Source organism: Vicia villosa, linkage group LG6 (genome assembly GCF_029867415.1).
Source record: "Vicia villosa cultivar HV-30 ecotype Madison, WI linkage group LG6, Vvil1.0, whole genome shotgun sequence".
Taxonomy (NCBI): domain Eukaryota; kingdom Viridiplantae; phylum Streptophyta; class Magnoliopsida; order Fabales; family Fabaceae; genus Vicia; species Vicia villosa.
In genome coordinates this window covers 23400276-23418489 of record NC_081185.1, presented here as the reverse complement: position 1 = coordinate 23418489, position 18214 = coordinate 23400276, and the positions used below count along the sequence as shown (strand labels likewise).

General features: G+C 35.9%; 1 protein-coding gene across 1 annotated transcript; it reads right to left on the bottom strand.

Moving 5' to 3' along the window:
- Window positions 1–16494: 16494 nt before the first annotated feature.
- LOC131613368 (F-box protein At2g39490-like) lies at window positions 16495–18214 on the bottom strand. Its single transcript, XM_058885043.1, has 3 exons — window positions 17471–18214; window positions 16822–16983; window positions 16495–16716 (listed from the first exon to the last, which is right to left on the bottom strand). The coding sequence occupies exons 1-3, from the start codon at window positions 18212–18214 to the stop codon at window positions 16495–16497; spliced, it is 1128 nt and encodes a 375-aa protein (XP_058741026.1).

Genomic DNA, 18214 nt, shown 5'->3' with positions numbered 1-18214 from the left:
TAAAGATTGAAACTTAGCTTTTGATTGGTATAACGCGTAGTCGGAAGGTATTTGAAAGGTCGACCCTGAAAAGGACAAGGAAAAAAAAAGACATATATTCAGTGTACGGCATGATCTTCGTAAACCCTGATTAGGGCACAAGTTAGCCATAGTTAATAGAATAAATAAAAATCGAATTAATTAATTATTGGTTTTCAATCGAATTAATTAAATCGGTGAAAATAGGATTTCGATCAAATGTCTAACCCTAGTATTTATTTTTAATCAATTAATAAGAATATTGAAGGATAGAAAAACACTTAGAAAGGGGGGGTTTGAATAAGTGTAGCTTTAAAAACTTGACAGATAAAAATAAATTGCACAGTTATTTTTATCCTGGTTCGTTGTTAACTAAACTACTCCAGTCCACCCCCGCAGAGATGATTTACCTCAATTGAGGATTTAATCCACTAATCGCACGGATTACAATGGTTCTCCACTTAGTCAGCAACTAAGTCTTCCAGAGTCTTCTGATCACACACTGATCACTCTAGGAACAACTGCTTAGATACCCTCTAAGACTTTCTAGAGTATTCTGATCCACACGATCACTCTAGTTACAACCTGCTTAGATAACCTCTAAGACTTCCTAGAGTATTCTGATCCACACGATCACTCTAGTTCCTTACAACTTAATGTAATCAATTCTAAGAGTATTACAATTGCTTCTTAAAAGCTATAATCACAAACTGTGATATTTCTCTTAACGTTTAAGCTTAATCTCACTAATATATTACAACAGCAATGTAGTGAGCTTTGATGAAGATGAAGATTCTGAGCTTTGAATAGAACAGAGTTTCAGCAAGTTAATATGAGTTGTTTTGTGCAGAATCGTTAACCTTGCTTCTCATCAGAACTTCATATTTATAGGCGTTGGAGAAGATGACCGTTGAGTGCATTTAATGCTTTGCGTGTTCCGTACAGCATCGCATTTAATTTTATACGCTTTTGTCAACTACCTCGAGCCTTGTTCACGCTGTGTCTACTGACGTTGCCTATAATAGCTTTTAACGTTCCTTTTGTCAGTCAGCGTAGCTTGCCACTTGTACTTCCTTCTGATCTGATGTTTGTGAATACTACGTTTGAATATCATCAGAGTCAAACAGCTTGGTGCAAAGCATCTTCTGATCTTCTGACCTTGAAGTGCTTCTGAGCGTGATACCATCAGAACTTCAGTGCTTCTGATCTCATGTTCTTCTGATGCTTCCATAGACCCATGTTCTGACTCTGCTTTGACCATCTTCTGATGTCTTGCCAGATCATGTTCTGATGTTGCATGCTGAACCCTTTGAGACAAAGCTTCTGAGCGCTGAATTATGCATACTCTTTATATATTTCCTGAAAAGGAAATTGCATTAGATTAGAGTACCATATTATCTTAAGCAAAATTCATATTATTGTTATCATCAAAACTAAGATAATTGATCAGAACAAATCTTGTTCTAACAATCTCCCCCTTTTTGATGATGACAAAAACATATATAAATGATATGAATTTGCGATCAGAAAGAGCAGACGGCAAAAGACAAATTACACAGCTATAGCATAAGCATATGAATATGTCTCCCCCTGAGATTAACAATCTCCCCCTGAGATAAATAATCTCCCCCTGAAATAAATACTCGAAGAACTTTAATAAAAGACTTCCCTGATTATTTCGGTAGAGACGATCACATAAGCTTCTTGTCTTTAGAGAATTCATAGCTTCTGACTTCTGCTTCCATTGGACAGCTTCAGAACTAGAATTTCTTTAGATCCCTAGAATACTCACAGCTTCTGATTCCTGCTTCCATCTAGGACAGCTTCAGAACTTGAATTTCTTTGATCTTCAGAACATTCACAGCTTCTGATTTCTGCTTCCATTTAGGACAGCTTCAGAACTTGAGTTTCTTTAATCTTCAGAACATTCACAGCTTCTGATTTCTGCTTCCCTCGGATAGCTTCAGAGCTTTGAATTTCTACCAACATCACTTCATGCTAGATTTGTATCAGAACATTGTTGAATGTACCAGAGCATCATCAGAGCATCTCTACATCCTGAAATGTTACAGAACAAAAACTAAACGACAAAAGTCAGCATGAACGAGTCAGAACATAAAATGTATATTAGAACACATTATATGTATCAGAGCCATATAGGCTAAAATAATGTATCAGAGCAAATAGAATTTTGTCAGAGCAAATAGACAAATATGGATCAAATTCTATTATCAGTGCTTCTGATTCATTCTTCTTTCTTGCTTCTGATTTCTGAAGCTTGATAGCACTTAGCTTGCTTCAGTTTCCATGAGCTTATTCTTTTTACAGAATAACACTTCTTATGGTTTTGCTTCTTGTGTTTGCTTTGAAGATTCTCTTCACTTCTTTATACCTGCAAAACACTTAAACCATATAGAACTTGCAGTTCTTGTTAGAAAATGTGTGGGAGCTTTACCCAGCAACTGATAGATTAATCAAATCATTTATCATTTATCTTCTCCCCCTTTTTGTCATAACATCAAAAAGAATATTTCAAAAGATTCAGATGAATAAAACGACAAATAAAATTTCATTGATTTCAACAAGAAGATTACAAAAGAGGAATGCAGGAAAAACAGATGCAACAAGGAAGGAAAACTACACAGACCAAAGGACTAAGATCCTAGCCTACGCAAAATCCGCGCCAGAACATCATGAATCCCGTCAGTGCTTGTAGCTTGCCTTGCCATGAAGGAACGAAACTCAGCATTGGCTACTTCTTGCGCGTCCAAACGAGAAGCCAGCAAAGCTTGATTCTGATGAAGAGCTTCCAAGGTCTCTATCAGAGCTGAGGTTTCACCAGAAGAGGAGGCACCTGAATTTCTGCCAGAAGGGACAGCAATCTCAGCAGGGTGATCTTCTGGGAGATCTTCAGCTTGTGCATCTTCCATTTCCTCATCTGAGTCTGACTCAGAAGTAGCCTTAGCATATTCTGGTTCAGGCAGCTCAGAAGTTCCAACTTCCAACGCTTGAAGAATAGCTGCTAGGTTTGTTGGAGGAGTAGGACCAGCAACTTCAGCAGGATAAACCACTACTGGAAAGACCATGTGAGGTGCTTTTTCAGAAGGGTTCATTCTGAACCAGTTAAACAGCCACTGAAAATCTCCAGTCAGCACAGGAAACCATGGTTTCCACACCACGATGTCTCTGCAGAGATTTTCTTCTTCCAACTCATCTGCAGGTATCTTCTTCTCAAGAACACTTCTGTTCCTGATGAGATGGTGATAGCTGCTTTCACCAACTTCTAACCGAAGACCACGAATACCAGGAGCTTCAGACATGATCCTTCTCTGAATGTCTGTAGCCTTAGCCAGAAAATCCTGACGAAAGGTATCCCAGAGGTTGCTCGTAGCATACTCATCCAGATGGTTAAGGTGAGCAGCACCCAGAATCTCCAACCAGCCATTTACATCAGAATGTAAAAGCTCCAGAAATGATTGAGTGGTAGGGGTTGGAGGGTTGACAGTGAATCTGGAGTCGGGAAAAACAACACTATAGGGATTAGGTGTTCTGGTGGGAAAAGGGTGTGAGAGAGATGAAGAAATATCTGATGGATGGGTTGAAGGAGAGGAGATATCAGATGGTGAAGAAGGTGGTTCCGAGAGGATGAATGAGGAGGAAGAGGTGGTGGAGGTCTTTGAAGAGGGAGGTGATTGAGAGGTACCGTCAAGGGGTTGATACATACGTCTAGAGTAATTTCCAGACATCATAGCTTCAGACGGGTTCACTTTGAGAGGGTCATAGGTGATCCTTACTCTTTTTGGTTTGGTTTCTGGTTCAGCAGTTGCTTTTCTCTTTTGTTTCCGATCATTATCTTGATTCCCAGAGCTTGACGACGGATTCATGATGAAGTTGCAGATATTGGAAACTGCTAGGGTTTACGATATGAATGCAAAGAGAGAGAACGAAAAAGAAACTGAATGCAAAGTGAGAGAAATATAAGAGGGAAAAGAAACGTTTGAAGAATATAAAAAGAAAACTGAAAGAGAGTAAATGATGAAAAACATTTAATGTTACATGACGTGAGGAGAGATAATAATGACAAAAGACGTGATTTGCACAGTTACCTAAGTAGACGTCCCCTCAACTGCACGCACGCTTGTCCAGGAGTAGTGAACACGTGTTTACCATCTGGATAGCCAGTTACAGCTGTTTTGCTTTTAAAGAGATTCTGAATCAACTTAGACAATGAAACATTAGTAATAACTGAATCACAATTTTTAATTGATTTCAATCAGAACTTCTTAAAAACATTTCATTTTAGAAGATACTCATACATAAGAACTTCTCATCTTCTCATTCTGGGCTTGTTTCTGAAGACCCATTTTGTACCGATTATGTTGAATCCATCTGGTCTAGGAACAAGATCCCAAACATCATTCCTTGTAAACTGATTCAGTTCTTCTTGCATAGCAATTATCCAGTCTGGATCTTCTAGAGCATGATCAACAGAAGTTGGCTCGATCAAAGATACAAGGCCTAATTGACAGTCTGCATTGTTCTTAAGGAATGCTCTTGTTCTGATAGGATCATCCTTCTTTCCAAGAATGACATCTTCTGAATGATCAGAGATGAGTCTGGATGATCTTCTGACAGATGGTTCTTCAGAAATGCTTAGATTCTCCAGAGAAGTTGATACTTGATCTTCAGATTCTTTGCTTCTGAGAAGCTCTGCTTCTGATGCGTTGCTTCTTGGCTCAACAACTTCTGATATATCAATATCACAATCTGCAAAATTATCAAACTGCTTTGGTTTTTCAGAACCAAGCTTATCATCAAACCTGATATTGATTGATTCTTCTACAATCAATGTTTCAGTATTGTATACTCTGTAGCCTTTTGAGCGTTCAGAATATCCAAGAAGGAAACATTTTTGTGCTTTGGAATCAAACTTACCAAGATGATCTTTAGTGTTCAGAATAAAGCATACACATCCAAAAGGATGGAAATATGAAATGTTAGGCTTTTTATTTTTCCACAATTCATAAGGAGTCTTATTTAGAATAGGTCTGATAGAGATTCTATTCTGAATATAGCATACAGTGTTTATTGCTTCTGCCCAAAAATGCTTAGCCATATTGGTTTCATTGATCATGGTTCTGGCCATTTCTTGCAGAGTCCTATTCTTTCGTTCTACAACCCCATTTTGCTGTGGAGTTCTAGGACAAGAGAAATCATGGGCAATACCATTTTCTTTGAAGAATTCTTCAAAGGATCTGTTCTCAAATTCACCACCATGATCACTTCTGACCTTTATGATTTTACACTCTTTTTCAGATTGAATCTGAATGCAGAAATCAAAGAACACTGAATGAGACTCATCCTTGTGTTTCAAGAATTTTACCCACGTCCAGCGGCTATAATCATCTACGATGACTAATCCATATTTCTTCCCTCTGACAGATGCTGTTTTGACTGGGCCAAACAGATCAATGTGCAAGAGTTCTAATGGCCTTGAGGTAGAAACAACATTCTTGGACTTGAATGCAGGTTTGGAGAACTTGCCCTTCTGACATGCTTCACAAAGAGCATCTGATTTGAATTTCAAATTAGGGAGTCCTCTGACAAGATCCAGTTTGTTAATTTGAGAAATCTTTCTCAAACTAGCATGACCTAATCTTCTGTGCCAGACCCACTGCTCTTCAGAAACAGACATAAGACAAGTCACCTTCTGACTCATAAGATCTTGCAGATCTGTCTTATAAATGTTGTTCTTCCTCTTGCCTGTAAATAGGATTGAGCCATCCTTCTGATTTACAGCCTTGCAAGACTTTTGATTAAAGATTATATCATAACCATTGTCACTCAATTGACTGATAGATAAGAGGTTATGTGTTAATCCTTCTACAAGAAGTACATTAGAAATGGAAGGAGAGTTACCAGACTTTATAGTTCCAGAGCCAATTATCTTGCCCTTCTGATCTCCTCCAAACTTGACTTCTCCCCCAGACTTAAGCACCAGGTCTTGGAACATAGACCTTCTTCCTGTCATGTGTCGTGAGCATCCAGAGTCCAGGTACCACGACATGTTGTGCTTTGTCCTTTTTGCAGCCAAGGATATCTGCAATAGGAATAATCTTATCCTTAGGTACCCACATCTTGTTGGGTCCTTTCTTGTTAGATTTTCTCAAGTTCTGATTGAACTTGGGTTTAACATTATAAGCAATAGGAGGAACAGCATGATAATTTTTAATGTGAGTTTCATGATATTTCCTAGATTGTGTCACATGCTTTTTGGTGTGTGTTATGTGAAAACTTTGAGCATGTGAAGTGTGCCTAATATCATGGGAGTGGCCATACTTGAACTGATCATACAATGGCTTGTATGTGAATTTCATTTCATCAACAGGTTCAAGTTTGTATGGGGTTTCACCCTCAAAACCAATGCCGACTCTTTTGTTTCCAGACACAGCATATATCATAGAAGCTAGCTGACTTCTGCCAATACTTCTAGATAAGAACTTCCTGAAACTTAAATCATATTCTTTCAGAATATGGTTTAGACTAGGAGTGGATTTTTCCGAATCAGAAGGAGATCCAACATTATTGGATAATTTTAAAAGTTTTTCTTTTAATTCAGAATTCTCCAACTCAAGCTTCTTTGTTTCAAATTCAAATAGCTTTTTCAGCTTTTTGTATTTGAGACTAATCTGAGACTTGAATTCCAGAAGTTCAGTTAGACCGGAAACTAACTCATCTCTAGTAAGTTCAGAAAATACCTCTTCAGAATCTGATTCTGATGTAGATTCTGATCCGTTATCTTCTGTCGCCATCAGCGCACAGTTAGCCTGCTCATCTTCAGAGTTTGAATCATCTTCTGACTCATCCCAGGTTGCCATAAGACCTTTCTTCTTATGAAACTTCTTCTTGGGATTTTCCTTCTGAAGTTTTGGACATTCATTCTTGAAGTGTCCAGGCTCATTGCATTCATAGCACATGACCTTCTTCTTGTCAAATCTTCTGTCATCAGAAGATTCTCCACGTTCAAATTTCTTTGAACTTCCGACGCCTCTGAACTTCCTTTGCTTGTTCTTCCAGAGTTGATTCAGCCTTCTGGAGATCAAGGACAGTTCATCTTCTTCTTCAGATTCTGATTCTTCAGGATCTTCTTCTCTATCCTGAAAAGCGTTAGTGCATTTCTTGATATTGGATTTTAATGCAATAGACTTACCTTTCTTTTGAGGCTCATTTGCGTCCAGCTCTATTTCATGACTCCTCAAGGCACTGATAAGCTCTTCCAGAGAAACTTCATTCAGATTCTTTACAATCTTGAATGCAGTCACCATAGGACCCCATCTTCTGGGTAAGCTTCTGATGATCTTCTTTACGTGATCAGCCTTGGTGTATCCCTTGTCAAGAACTCTCAATCCAGCAGTAAGAGTTTGAAATCTTGAAAACATCTTTTCAATGTCTTCATCATCCTCCATCTTGAAGGCTTCATACTTCTGGATTAAAGCGAGAGCTTTAGTCTCCTTGACTTGAGCATTTCCTTCATGAGTCATTTTCAAAGACTCATATATGTCATAGGCCGTTTCCCTGTTAGATATCTTCTCATACTCAGCATGAGAGATAGCATTCAGCAAAACAGTTCTGCATTTATGATGATTCCTGAAAAGCTTCTTCTGATCATCGTTCATTTCTTGCCTTGTCAGCTTTACGCCACTGGCATTTACTGGATGTTTGTAACCATCCATCAGAAGATCCCATAGATCACCATCTAGACCAAGAAAGTAACTTTCCAGTTTATCTTTCCAGTATTCAAAGTTTTCACCATCAAATACCGGCGGTCTAGTATAACCATTGTTACCGTTGTGTTGCTCAGCAGAGCCAGATGTAGATGCAGGTGTAGACTTTGCAATTTCATCAGCCATCTTTTACTGAAGCGTTTTTCTCTTCCTGAATCTTTTCTAAACACGGTTAAGTGCTTGCACCTTAGAACCGGCGCTCTGATGCCAATTGAAGGATAGAAAAACACTTAGAAAGGGGGGGTTTGAATAAGTGTAGCTTTAAAAACTTGACAGATAAAAATAAATTGCACAGTTATTTTTATCCTGGTTCGTTGTTAACTAAACTACTCCAGTCCACCCCCGCAGAGATGATTTACCTCAACTGAGGATTTAATCCACTAATCGCACGGATTACAATGGTTCTCCACTTAGTCAGCAACTAAGTCTTCCAGAGTCTTCTGATCACACACTGATCACTCCAGGAACAACTGCTTAGATACCCTCTAAGACTTTCTAGAGTATTCTGATCCACACGATCACTCTAGTTACAACCTGCTTAGATAACCTCTAAGACTTCCTAGAGTATTCTGATCCACACGATCACTCTAGTTCCTTACAACTTAATGTAATCAATTCTAAGAGTATTACAATCGCTTCTTAAAAGCTATAATCACAAACTGTGATATTTCTCTTAACGTTTAAGCTTAATCTCACTAATATATTACAACAGCAATGTAGTGAGCTTTGATGAAGATGAAGATTCTGAGCTTTGAATAGAACAGAGTTTCAGCAAGTTAATATGAGTTGTTTTGTGCAGAATCGTTAACCTTGCTTCTCATCAGAACTTCATATTTATAGGCGTTGGAGAAGATGACCGTTGAGTGCATTTAATGCTTTGCGTGTTCCGTACAGCATCGCATTTAATGTTATACGCTTTTGTCAACTACCTCGAGCCTTGTTCACGCCGTGTCTACTGACGTTGCCTATAATAGCTTTTAACGTTCCTTTTGTCAGTCAGCGTAGCTTGCCACTTGTACTTCCTTCTGATCTGATGTTTGTGAATACTACGTTTGAATATCATCAGAGTCAAACAGCTTGGTGCAAAGCATCTTCTGATCTTCTGACCTTGAAGTGCTTCTGAGCGTGATACCATCAGAACTTCAGTGCTTCTGATCTCATGTTCTTCTGATGCTTCCATAGACCCATGTTCTGATTCTGCTTCGACCATCTTCTGATGTCTTGCCAGATCATGTTCTGATGTTGCATGCTGAACCCTTTGAGACAAAGCTTCTGAGCGCTGAATTATGCATACTCTTTATATATTTCCTGAAAAGGAAATTGCATTGGATTAGAGTACCATATTATCTTAAGCAAAATTCGTATTATTGTTATCATCAAAACTAAGATAATTGATCAGAACAAATCTTGTTCTAACAAATATGTATAATCAATTAAACAATTAAACCAATAAATTAACTTAATTATTTAAATCAAATAAGAATTAGCATCATTAATTAAATTAATTTAACAATCTAATTAGAAAATAAACATTTTCAAAAAAAGCTTTTTATAAAAAAAAGAAATTTTAGAATAAGTTTGAATTAAAAAGGATATTTTAAAAGAATTAAAACAAATTAATAAATAATAGGAAAATAGGTATTTGAATAAATAAAAATAAAATAAACTAGGAAACTTAGCTCATGATCCTGCGTGTGCGCAGCCTGGGGGTACATGGAGGTGCTACGCGTTCCCAGGCGTTTGATCTCTTTAGACAATGATCCAACCGTACATATTGGAGGGTGCATGGCGAGGATACATGTACTGCAAGCATCAGATCTGGGAATAAACCAAAATACACAATTTGTAAAAATAAAACGTCAAAGGTCGGGCTCGAACCCAAGCCCTTGACCTTGCACTGCTTCGCTTCACCATCTGGCCACATCAATACTCGTGTTAACAAACTTTCGCGAATCGAAATAAACAAAACTGAAAAAATTTAAAAGAACAAAACCGCGCGCAGGGAGTCATCTTCCTCGTTGACGTCAAACTACAGCAACGCTTTTTTTGGCCATAGTTTTGTGCGTGGTCTTAGCCCTGCAGAACCACAAAACACTATACAAGCAACAAAAATCAAAGCGAAACCCATGGATTGACTTGTTTCGGTTTCCTGAACATGGTGATACAATTAACTCGATTCAATTCGGCCTAGCATGGGAACCCCTAATTCGGAGCTTCTATACCCTAGTCATGGCGGAATCTCAAACCTGCACTTAAACTTCAATTGAAACATATGGAAAGCCTCGAAATCACATCAATAACACAAATATGCATTCAAATTTCATTCATTATGCGCAATTTGTCGGGAACGATTCTAAGTTAGGGGAGCCAAACCGTGAACGTACCTGCGATCGTTCTGGGCGCTTTTCGCGTGGGTGAGGATTGGGATTGCTCCAGCAAACACCAAGGAATTGATTGGGATCCATTGTTAGGCTTCAATCGCAGTGCAATATGGAATCCGAACTTGTTCTTTTTCTTTGAAATTTGAAGAGCTCGGTTAGGGTTCTCATGCTGCAAATTCTTATCAATCTCTTGGTCCCCTTACATTCTGAACGCGTAGAACATATATAGAGGGACCAATTAGGTCAAATCCTTTTGGAAAGAAATCAAATGTTTAATGAGATGGAAATTGAAAAATATTTGATTGAACTTTTGTATCAAATCTTGCTCCTTTTGGCTCGTTCTGTTTTCTATTCTTCTTTTCACGTTTTTTCCTTGGCCTCATGCTGATGTGGAAATTGGATTTGGTCCAAAAATAACTTACCATGTATTTTTTACCATTTATTCATATTTTATTTCATTTATTTTGTATTTTAAATAAATAAAAAATAAAAATAGAATAAATAGGATAAAAAATATGGGAAGCAAGAGCATGGTTTTATAGGTCATTAGTAACATGATAAGCATGTTTAAACCATAAAACATAGATCTCATGCCCTAAAAATGTAAGTTTCTTCCCTATGACCTTTTGCATCTTTCACAAATTCGTCCAACTTTAGCAACCCATAACTTTTGTTTGGGAGGGATGTCTTTGAGTCACTGTGCCTTGATTTGAACTTGAATAGGAAAAAATGTATGGGCAAATTTTGGGGTATGACATTTACCATCTCCCTTGAGAGATGTGTTGTCATCATCAAAAAGGGGGAGAATGTGGAACCTTGTCTTGCATGTGATATGCTTTTAACAAGGACATCAACTTTTTATAATGACAACTAATGTCTTCTGACAAGTCAACCATAAGAAATTAAGCAGATAAAGATGAAGACTTAAGCATTTAGGTTTGATGGACTTGACTATATGATAATGGCAATCAAATGGAATGCAACCTAAAGCCTCTACTACATAAAGATAAAGCATCTAGAAAAGTCTTGAAGTATTATGGTATAGAGTTCCTGAATGCTCTATTAGTTGTTTGTTGTTGTCTGTTGATGTACTTTTTGTAAGTTGTTGTTAGTCGGGTCATATTAAGTTCCTGAATGCCCTATTAGTTTTCTATTATTGACGACTGGACAAATAGATTAATTAGTGGACTCAGAAAAGATTAACCCTTACTCAATAAGATTGAGGTTTAATAGTTGGTACAAGAAAGGACATTTGGTATTATTGTTAAATAATAAGATGGTACTATAAGCAAGAATTTTCCCTAGATATTTTCCTTTACTCTTTACACTACCAACTTATTTTCTCTTTGTTAGTAAGAATAAGAAGAAGAAAAGGAAAAGAAAAGGAGAAATGGAGAAAAGAAAAGAAAGAGAGAAAGAAGAGAAGAGAAGAGAAAAGAAGAAGAAGAAGAAGAAGAAGAAGAAGAAGAAAAAGCTTTGGAAAATAATAATCAGGAGCTTGGATGATCAAGGATCATTTTAAATCTTCATCATCTTCATCTCTAGAGGTGGGTTCCTAGTTAGACCAAGCTCTGGATTGGGAAAATACATGATTTGGGAATTACGGTTTTGTGTGAATCTTAATACTTGCATGAAATTGATGTTGGTTCTTGTGATTGTTGTGTGATGCATGTTGTTATTGATAAACCTTGGTGTTTGATGTTGCATATATGGGATACATTCTATGACAAGATGTGAGATCATTCCCTTCTTCCCTTTTTTTCCTGCTATTGTTGTTGTATTTCTCACTAAATGAGAGGATTACTCACTAAGCATACACTCATACTACCAAGAAACTGAATTCTGATACTCTCGCTAAGCGAGATAGATGTCTCGCTGAGAAAAGGCTCGCTTGGAGCTCACTTTCTCATTGCTAAGTGTTGAAGCGGTAGAGCGGCAAGCAACAAAAGATTTGGAAATATTTATCCGGGAATTATCGTGTCCACAGAGATTGGTTGAGAAAAACTGCCGTTCGACTATCTCGCGTTCTATGTTTCATGATTTGGGATGCGGAAAGGTAAATGCAGGAAAAGTAAATAAAAGCAGATAAACATTCTCAATAGTCTAAGAGAATGAGTTATGGAATTGTATTTCGTTCTACCCGTCTAATACTTAAATCCGAAGATCTATCGCTCGACACTCATAATACGCGTCAACATCACTGGGCATCAATTGAGACGCCACATCGGTGCCCATGTCTGCAACATCGACGAAAGCTCAACCACACTATTCACATCAGCGATTTCTCCACCGACACAAACAACACGGAGGCATTAAACTCGATACCCACTACGATTGTTAGCCCTAAATCCATGTCTGCAATCCAGAAACTAACAGTTATCATTCCTAATCAAGATCTATGATGCCCATGTCTGCAACGCATAAATCCAGAGCATTTAAGCAAAAAGATCAAGAACAACAACAATGATGATTTGTAAAGCAAATATATAAACGATCCCAAGATCCACAAATATACATACAATAAGAGTAGAAATATACATACAACACCCACCATTGGAATGAAACAAAGGGAAGAGAGAAGATGAACCGGAAAGATCTCATCGGTACAATGGAATCTAGACAAATCCATGATCAATCCACATGGTGTAGCATCCAATGGTGTTTCCTCAAGCTCTAAACTACCAAAAATGGAACAGAGCTCAACTTGTCAAGAAGAGATGATAAAAAACCTAAAAAATCTGATTTTACAACATATATACAAAAACTGAAGTCGCAGACCGCGCTAAGCGCGCCCACCGCGCTAAGCGGGATGTTTTTTATTGGTCTTAAACCGCCAGACCGCGCTTAGCGCCAAAAACCCGCGCTAAGCGCCCAACTTTCTGCCAGAATTGGTCAAAAATGCTCCCAGGCCGCGCTTAGCGCGGTCAAGCCCGCTTAGCCCGCTCAACAGAAAAATGAAATCTTATTTTGGCCATATCTTGAGAACCGTAACTCCGATTTGCGCCCGGTTTGAAGCGTTGGAAAGCTTATTCCATGCTCTATCTAAAAATGAATAAATATCAATGAAACTGATGATTTTTCTCATATTTGTTTTGAGCGTTATCCGCCGATGAATTGGTAAAATTGCGTGCTCGCCGCCGTGTCTTCAACACTTTATTCCTCAAAGCATCGAACACGCATAAATACCTACAAAAAGACAACAAAACTATCAAACAGTATGTATTTACACGAAAACGTAACAAAATACAAACGATACAAATATACACAAAAACGGGGAATTATTCAAACGGTATTAACAAAAAGTATCGATAAGTGCCACTATTTACCAACACAAAATAACTACATTTTGGCACTTAACACTAAGCGAGACATAGGATTTTAGGAGGAAATGTCATTCTGCCTAGCCTCACTCGAGCCTCGCTAGGAAATCGTTGAGCGAGAGCTCGCTTTGACGTCTCGTCAAGGATCGCTAAGCGAGAGTGTCTAGATTTAGATAAAGACTTTGTTCTCTGTTTCCATCATAAAACCTGACTCGTAGTTCTGATTAACATTAAGTAGGATACATTGGAAATCTAGTCCAATACTCTATCTTTTGGTAAATATAAACCATGCTTTTATTTCAATGATTGATTGAATATTGATTGTGAACTATTTTTATGAGATTCATATGTAATGTGCATGCATGGAACAATATAATGCTCATGTTTAATATTAGTACTTTGTATCTAGATGTGTAATCAAATGAAATACAAGTTATACTAATCTCGATGAGAATGACACTGTAAAACCCAACAGTAGGTCGGTAGGTAGATCCGTAAGACCAACCCTTGAGAACGGTGTTCTAATAAATCAACTAGATGAGCTAGGTCTCCAAAAGTATGAATGTAGGTAAATCCGTAAGACCTATCCTTGATGGATGATATTCCTAATAGTAGGTCGGTAGGTAAACCTAGAATACCTAGCCTTTAGGGGAGTAGTCTAGTAAGTCTCCGTGAGATGGGACCTGGGTGAATAAAAATATGTTTGTTAGGTGTTCTTTATGAATCGTAACTAACTCAGTTACTAATTCAACCGTATGGGACCGTAACTAATTAGACACGCTAAATTGTAATCGAGATAGGCTGTAATTAATAATTGTGGGTCATGCGCTAAATCTAACCATGTGGGATCGTAATTAATAGTGTGTTAGCTACACCTACTAAATTCCAATTGGAATGGTCGTAATTAGCAATGGAATGCCATGTACTAAATTCAAACGAGCGGGGTCATAAGTAGTCGTGTGACTAAGTTCCTATCGGAAGAATTATAGATGATGCGAGTATCTTGCTTCTACTTAGGATCCATAAAGATACATTGATACTAGTAAGAGTATCAGAAAATACGTGACTTAATTAATACACCAATTGGTTAAGTTGTATGTTGTATGAATAAAATGGAATAATCGAGGGTACTACATAATTGGTATTAGACTCGATGCTAGATTAATTCGGGTATATTGGGCGAAAAGAATGGTTGATTGCACGCTTAGCTCATAAGTGTAACCATAAGCATCAGTTGCTACATATGTTATATATTGATCATAATAGGCGGTAATTATTATAGCATTCTCTCATGATACAGGGTTCGTTCTCTGGTACCTATGGATCGTAGGATCTCGTAAGGATTAATCAAGAAGAGCTCAGTGTATGTTTATAATCATAGTGAATCAGTATCATTGGAGGTGCATGATGCCCTCTTACTTAAGTCCTTTTTACGTTATGTGAGTATTAAGCAAGTAACGTAAGATGAAAGGCTTAAGTTAGAAATTGATAAGAGATCCCCTTAGATCAAAGTGGACCTATAAAATAGGGGAACTCATTGAGATTATTATCTCACCCCATTATTATTGTTGATTTTTAGATGGTTCTTTCCAGGTTAAAGGCAAGGACGAGATTGTCTTACGATGTTTCAAAGGCTTTTATCATTGTGATCTTCTGTTGTGGATGATGTGGAATAAGGATATTGTACATAGATCTTAGTTTTGATTAGGCACTATTGAATGTCATGCATCATATATTGCATTTTATTTTTATGGACATGTATATAATGATGTCGTTAGGCACTTATGTTGTATCAGTACCAGTTAATATTTCGTATAATGTATTTTCTAGATATATATATATATATATATATATATATATATATATATATATATATATATATATATTATACGGAGTGTTACAATATGGATCTTTTCAAACTGACGGTACATGCGCCATATATAGTATTGACTTAGTACATGGAACTTTTGTGGTTTTAGCCATAGTGTCTCAGTGGGCATGCCAAATTAGTTGTAAGACTGAAACTTAGCCAAAAAAATGGCTAATACCTCTCAACATATCCCTTTTCTTCAATCAATTGTAATGAGGGAACAACTAATTTCAGTAGTTGTGGGTTCCTTAACTACTACAAAAAAATGTTAAGTATGGTGTGTCAGGATTTTGAACTACTAAACTATAAAATGCATAAAAATAAAATAAAGTAAAAGATATAAAATTGCATAAAATAACTTGATTTAATCGATTGTGTATTTCAAAAAGATTACATAGTCCAGTAGTTATAGAAAAACACTAGTTCTATTGGCCATATTAGAGTTTAGTCTTGTTTGTCTATATATCATGATATTGTGTGAATCTCCTTTTATGGTTGATTTGATCGTGGTGCCTTACATTTGACTTAGTGTCCTCCATTTCACAATATATTCCATTGATCTTATCCCTACATGTGTAACTTTTATTCGGATCATCGTTTTTCGATATCCGCCTTCTTTGATTAGTGGCATTGTCAACATGGAACAAAATCATAATACTCTAGTTCTACTTCGCTTAGGCGAAATATAAAGTATTGATAACCATGATAAACTCTACTAGACTTGAGAAAAAATTGACTCACTCTTATTCAATTGTGTTCAAATTTATTTGACTTGATGTCAGTTGAGGAGTCTTTCTAATATTCGCATCATTTGATTTATTTGTGTAAATTATCGAACGCACTTATTTTGGTCATGAGTTTATAATGAAACTATAAACTATCTATTGCAAGTTCGAGAATGGATATTTTTTTCAAATCAAGCGAGCCTAATTTGCTTTTCAAAATTGATTAAATTATCAAAGCAAAGGATAAAAAAATTGGCTAAATTTTTGTAATATCTTGCCTACATCCGTGAGACATTGGCTTTAATATAATTTATTATTTATTATTTATTATTTATTATTCTCCTTTATTTGGTACTTGAAGAAAGTCTTAATTTGTAGTAGTTGATGTAAAAAAAATCACTTAATAAAGTCTAAATCCAAACAACTCCCATCTGATGTATTTATCTTTGGAACATTTCCCTTGATTAGTTGAATCAAACATTTTGCCAATGAAATTTCATCTTTTCTACATGTAAACCCCTTAAACTTTATCACTTTTAGATGCTCTAATTTTGTACATTTAGTTGCTTGCATTAAGAGTGAACTAGACCTTCCACCTGAATAACTTTCATCATCAATCTGCACCTCAATTAGTGAAACAAAGAAGCAGAAGAAAATGCAATTAAAAACCTAATTCTTTTTAAAAAAATGAAGAATTATTAATCCTTAAGAAAGAAGACATACCATCACAAAAAGTTTCTCTAAGGAAGGACATAGTTTCAAGAAGGAGAATAATGCATCCTTGCAATATTCATCTTTTTGATAGTTATCAATCCAACATAACTCTCTTAATTTATAGAAATTAAAGCATCCATATGGAGGAGAAATCGATGGCCATATTAATTCCTACAAAGAAATTTTTGTAGGATTAAATTAAAACATAAAATTCTTCGTCTGCATGTCTTAACTCAACTTGCAGAAATTTGAATTTTTAAAGTTGATATTATCATCAGGATTTAAATTCTAATATTCATAATTACTATATATAAAAATATATATATATATATATATATATATATATATATATATATATATATATATATATATATATATATATATATATATATATATATATATATATATATATATATATATATATATATATATATATATATATATATGAAACTTTTCATTAAAAATATCTTTTTGTTTTTTTATATTTTATTGACAAAGAAAATGAAGGATTTGAGAGTGCGAGAAATTTAAAATATAATTATCAGTCATTTTAAAATAAATCTACTAATATAAAATAAGTTATTTACTAAAATTTCGCAAATTAATCATGTTACAATTTCTCAAAATTATAAAAAAAAAATTGCAATAAATGGCATACCTCAAAAGTCCATCTGCAAAGTGTAAGAGTTTGAGAATTCTTTATTGTCAATAAAGTTGCATCAAAGTCCTTACTCATAATTCCTCCACAACTTGGTCCTAATCTAAAATCAAGAATAGCCTCACTAAGATTGAAATGAAATTCAGGCAAAATCCAAGGAAGTGATCCTCTATATTGAAAAGATTTGAGTTTAGAAGTTTTTAGATGAAGAAACTTCAACTCTAAGCAATCCAAAATCTTTAACTTGTGAAGCTCAAAGTTGGAGACAATGCTCAAAGATTTCAATCCATTACATGAATTAATCACCAAATTCTCAAGATGATGCAAACTTGAAATAATAGATGAAGCTACTTCACTAGTTAAATAGCTTATTGATTTCAAGTAAAGAGTTTTGAGTGAGAAAACATTGGAAGTGAAAGATTTGTTGTAGGTTATCTTTTTTTCCTCATTGAGCTTGAATTGAAGTTCATAATGTTTTTGAATATTTTCAATGATGAACTCTTTCTTCAAAGGAGAGATGTTGAAATCTAGTTGAAGCTTAGTACTATTAGCAATAGTAGCTAATAATACATAATCTTGATCATAGTGGAATTGAAGCTTTCTTGGATGTTTCAATGGATCAAAATCATCAAAACTTGTAAGAAATTTGGCAAGAACAATAGTGATGTCTTGTTTTGTTCCAAATCTAAGAATGGTTTCATTCCATAAGTCTCTCCACTTTGTTGAAATAAGGATGGTTTCCAT

Coding starts and splice junctions, on each gene's coding strand:
- LOC131613368 (XM_058885043.1), bottom strand. CDS start 18,214: ATGGAAACCATCCTTATTTCAACAAAGTGGAGAGACTTATGGAATGAA. Junction 16,984..17,470: donor TTTGCAGATGGACTTTTGAG/GTATGCCATTTA, acceptor ATTTCTTTGTAG/GAATTAATATGGCCATCGAT. Junction 16,717..16,821: donor TAGAGAAACTTTTTGTGATG/GTATGTCTTCTT, acceptor ATTGAGGTGCAG/ATTGATGATGAAAGTTATTC.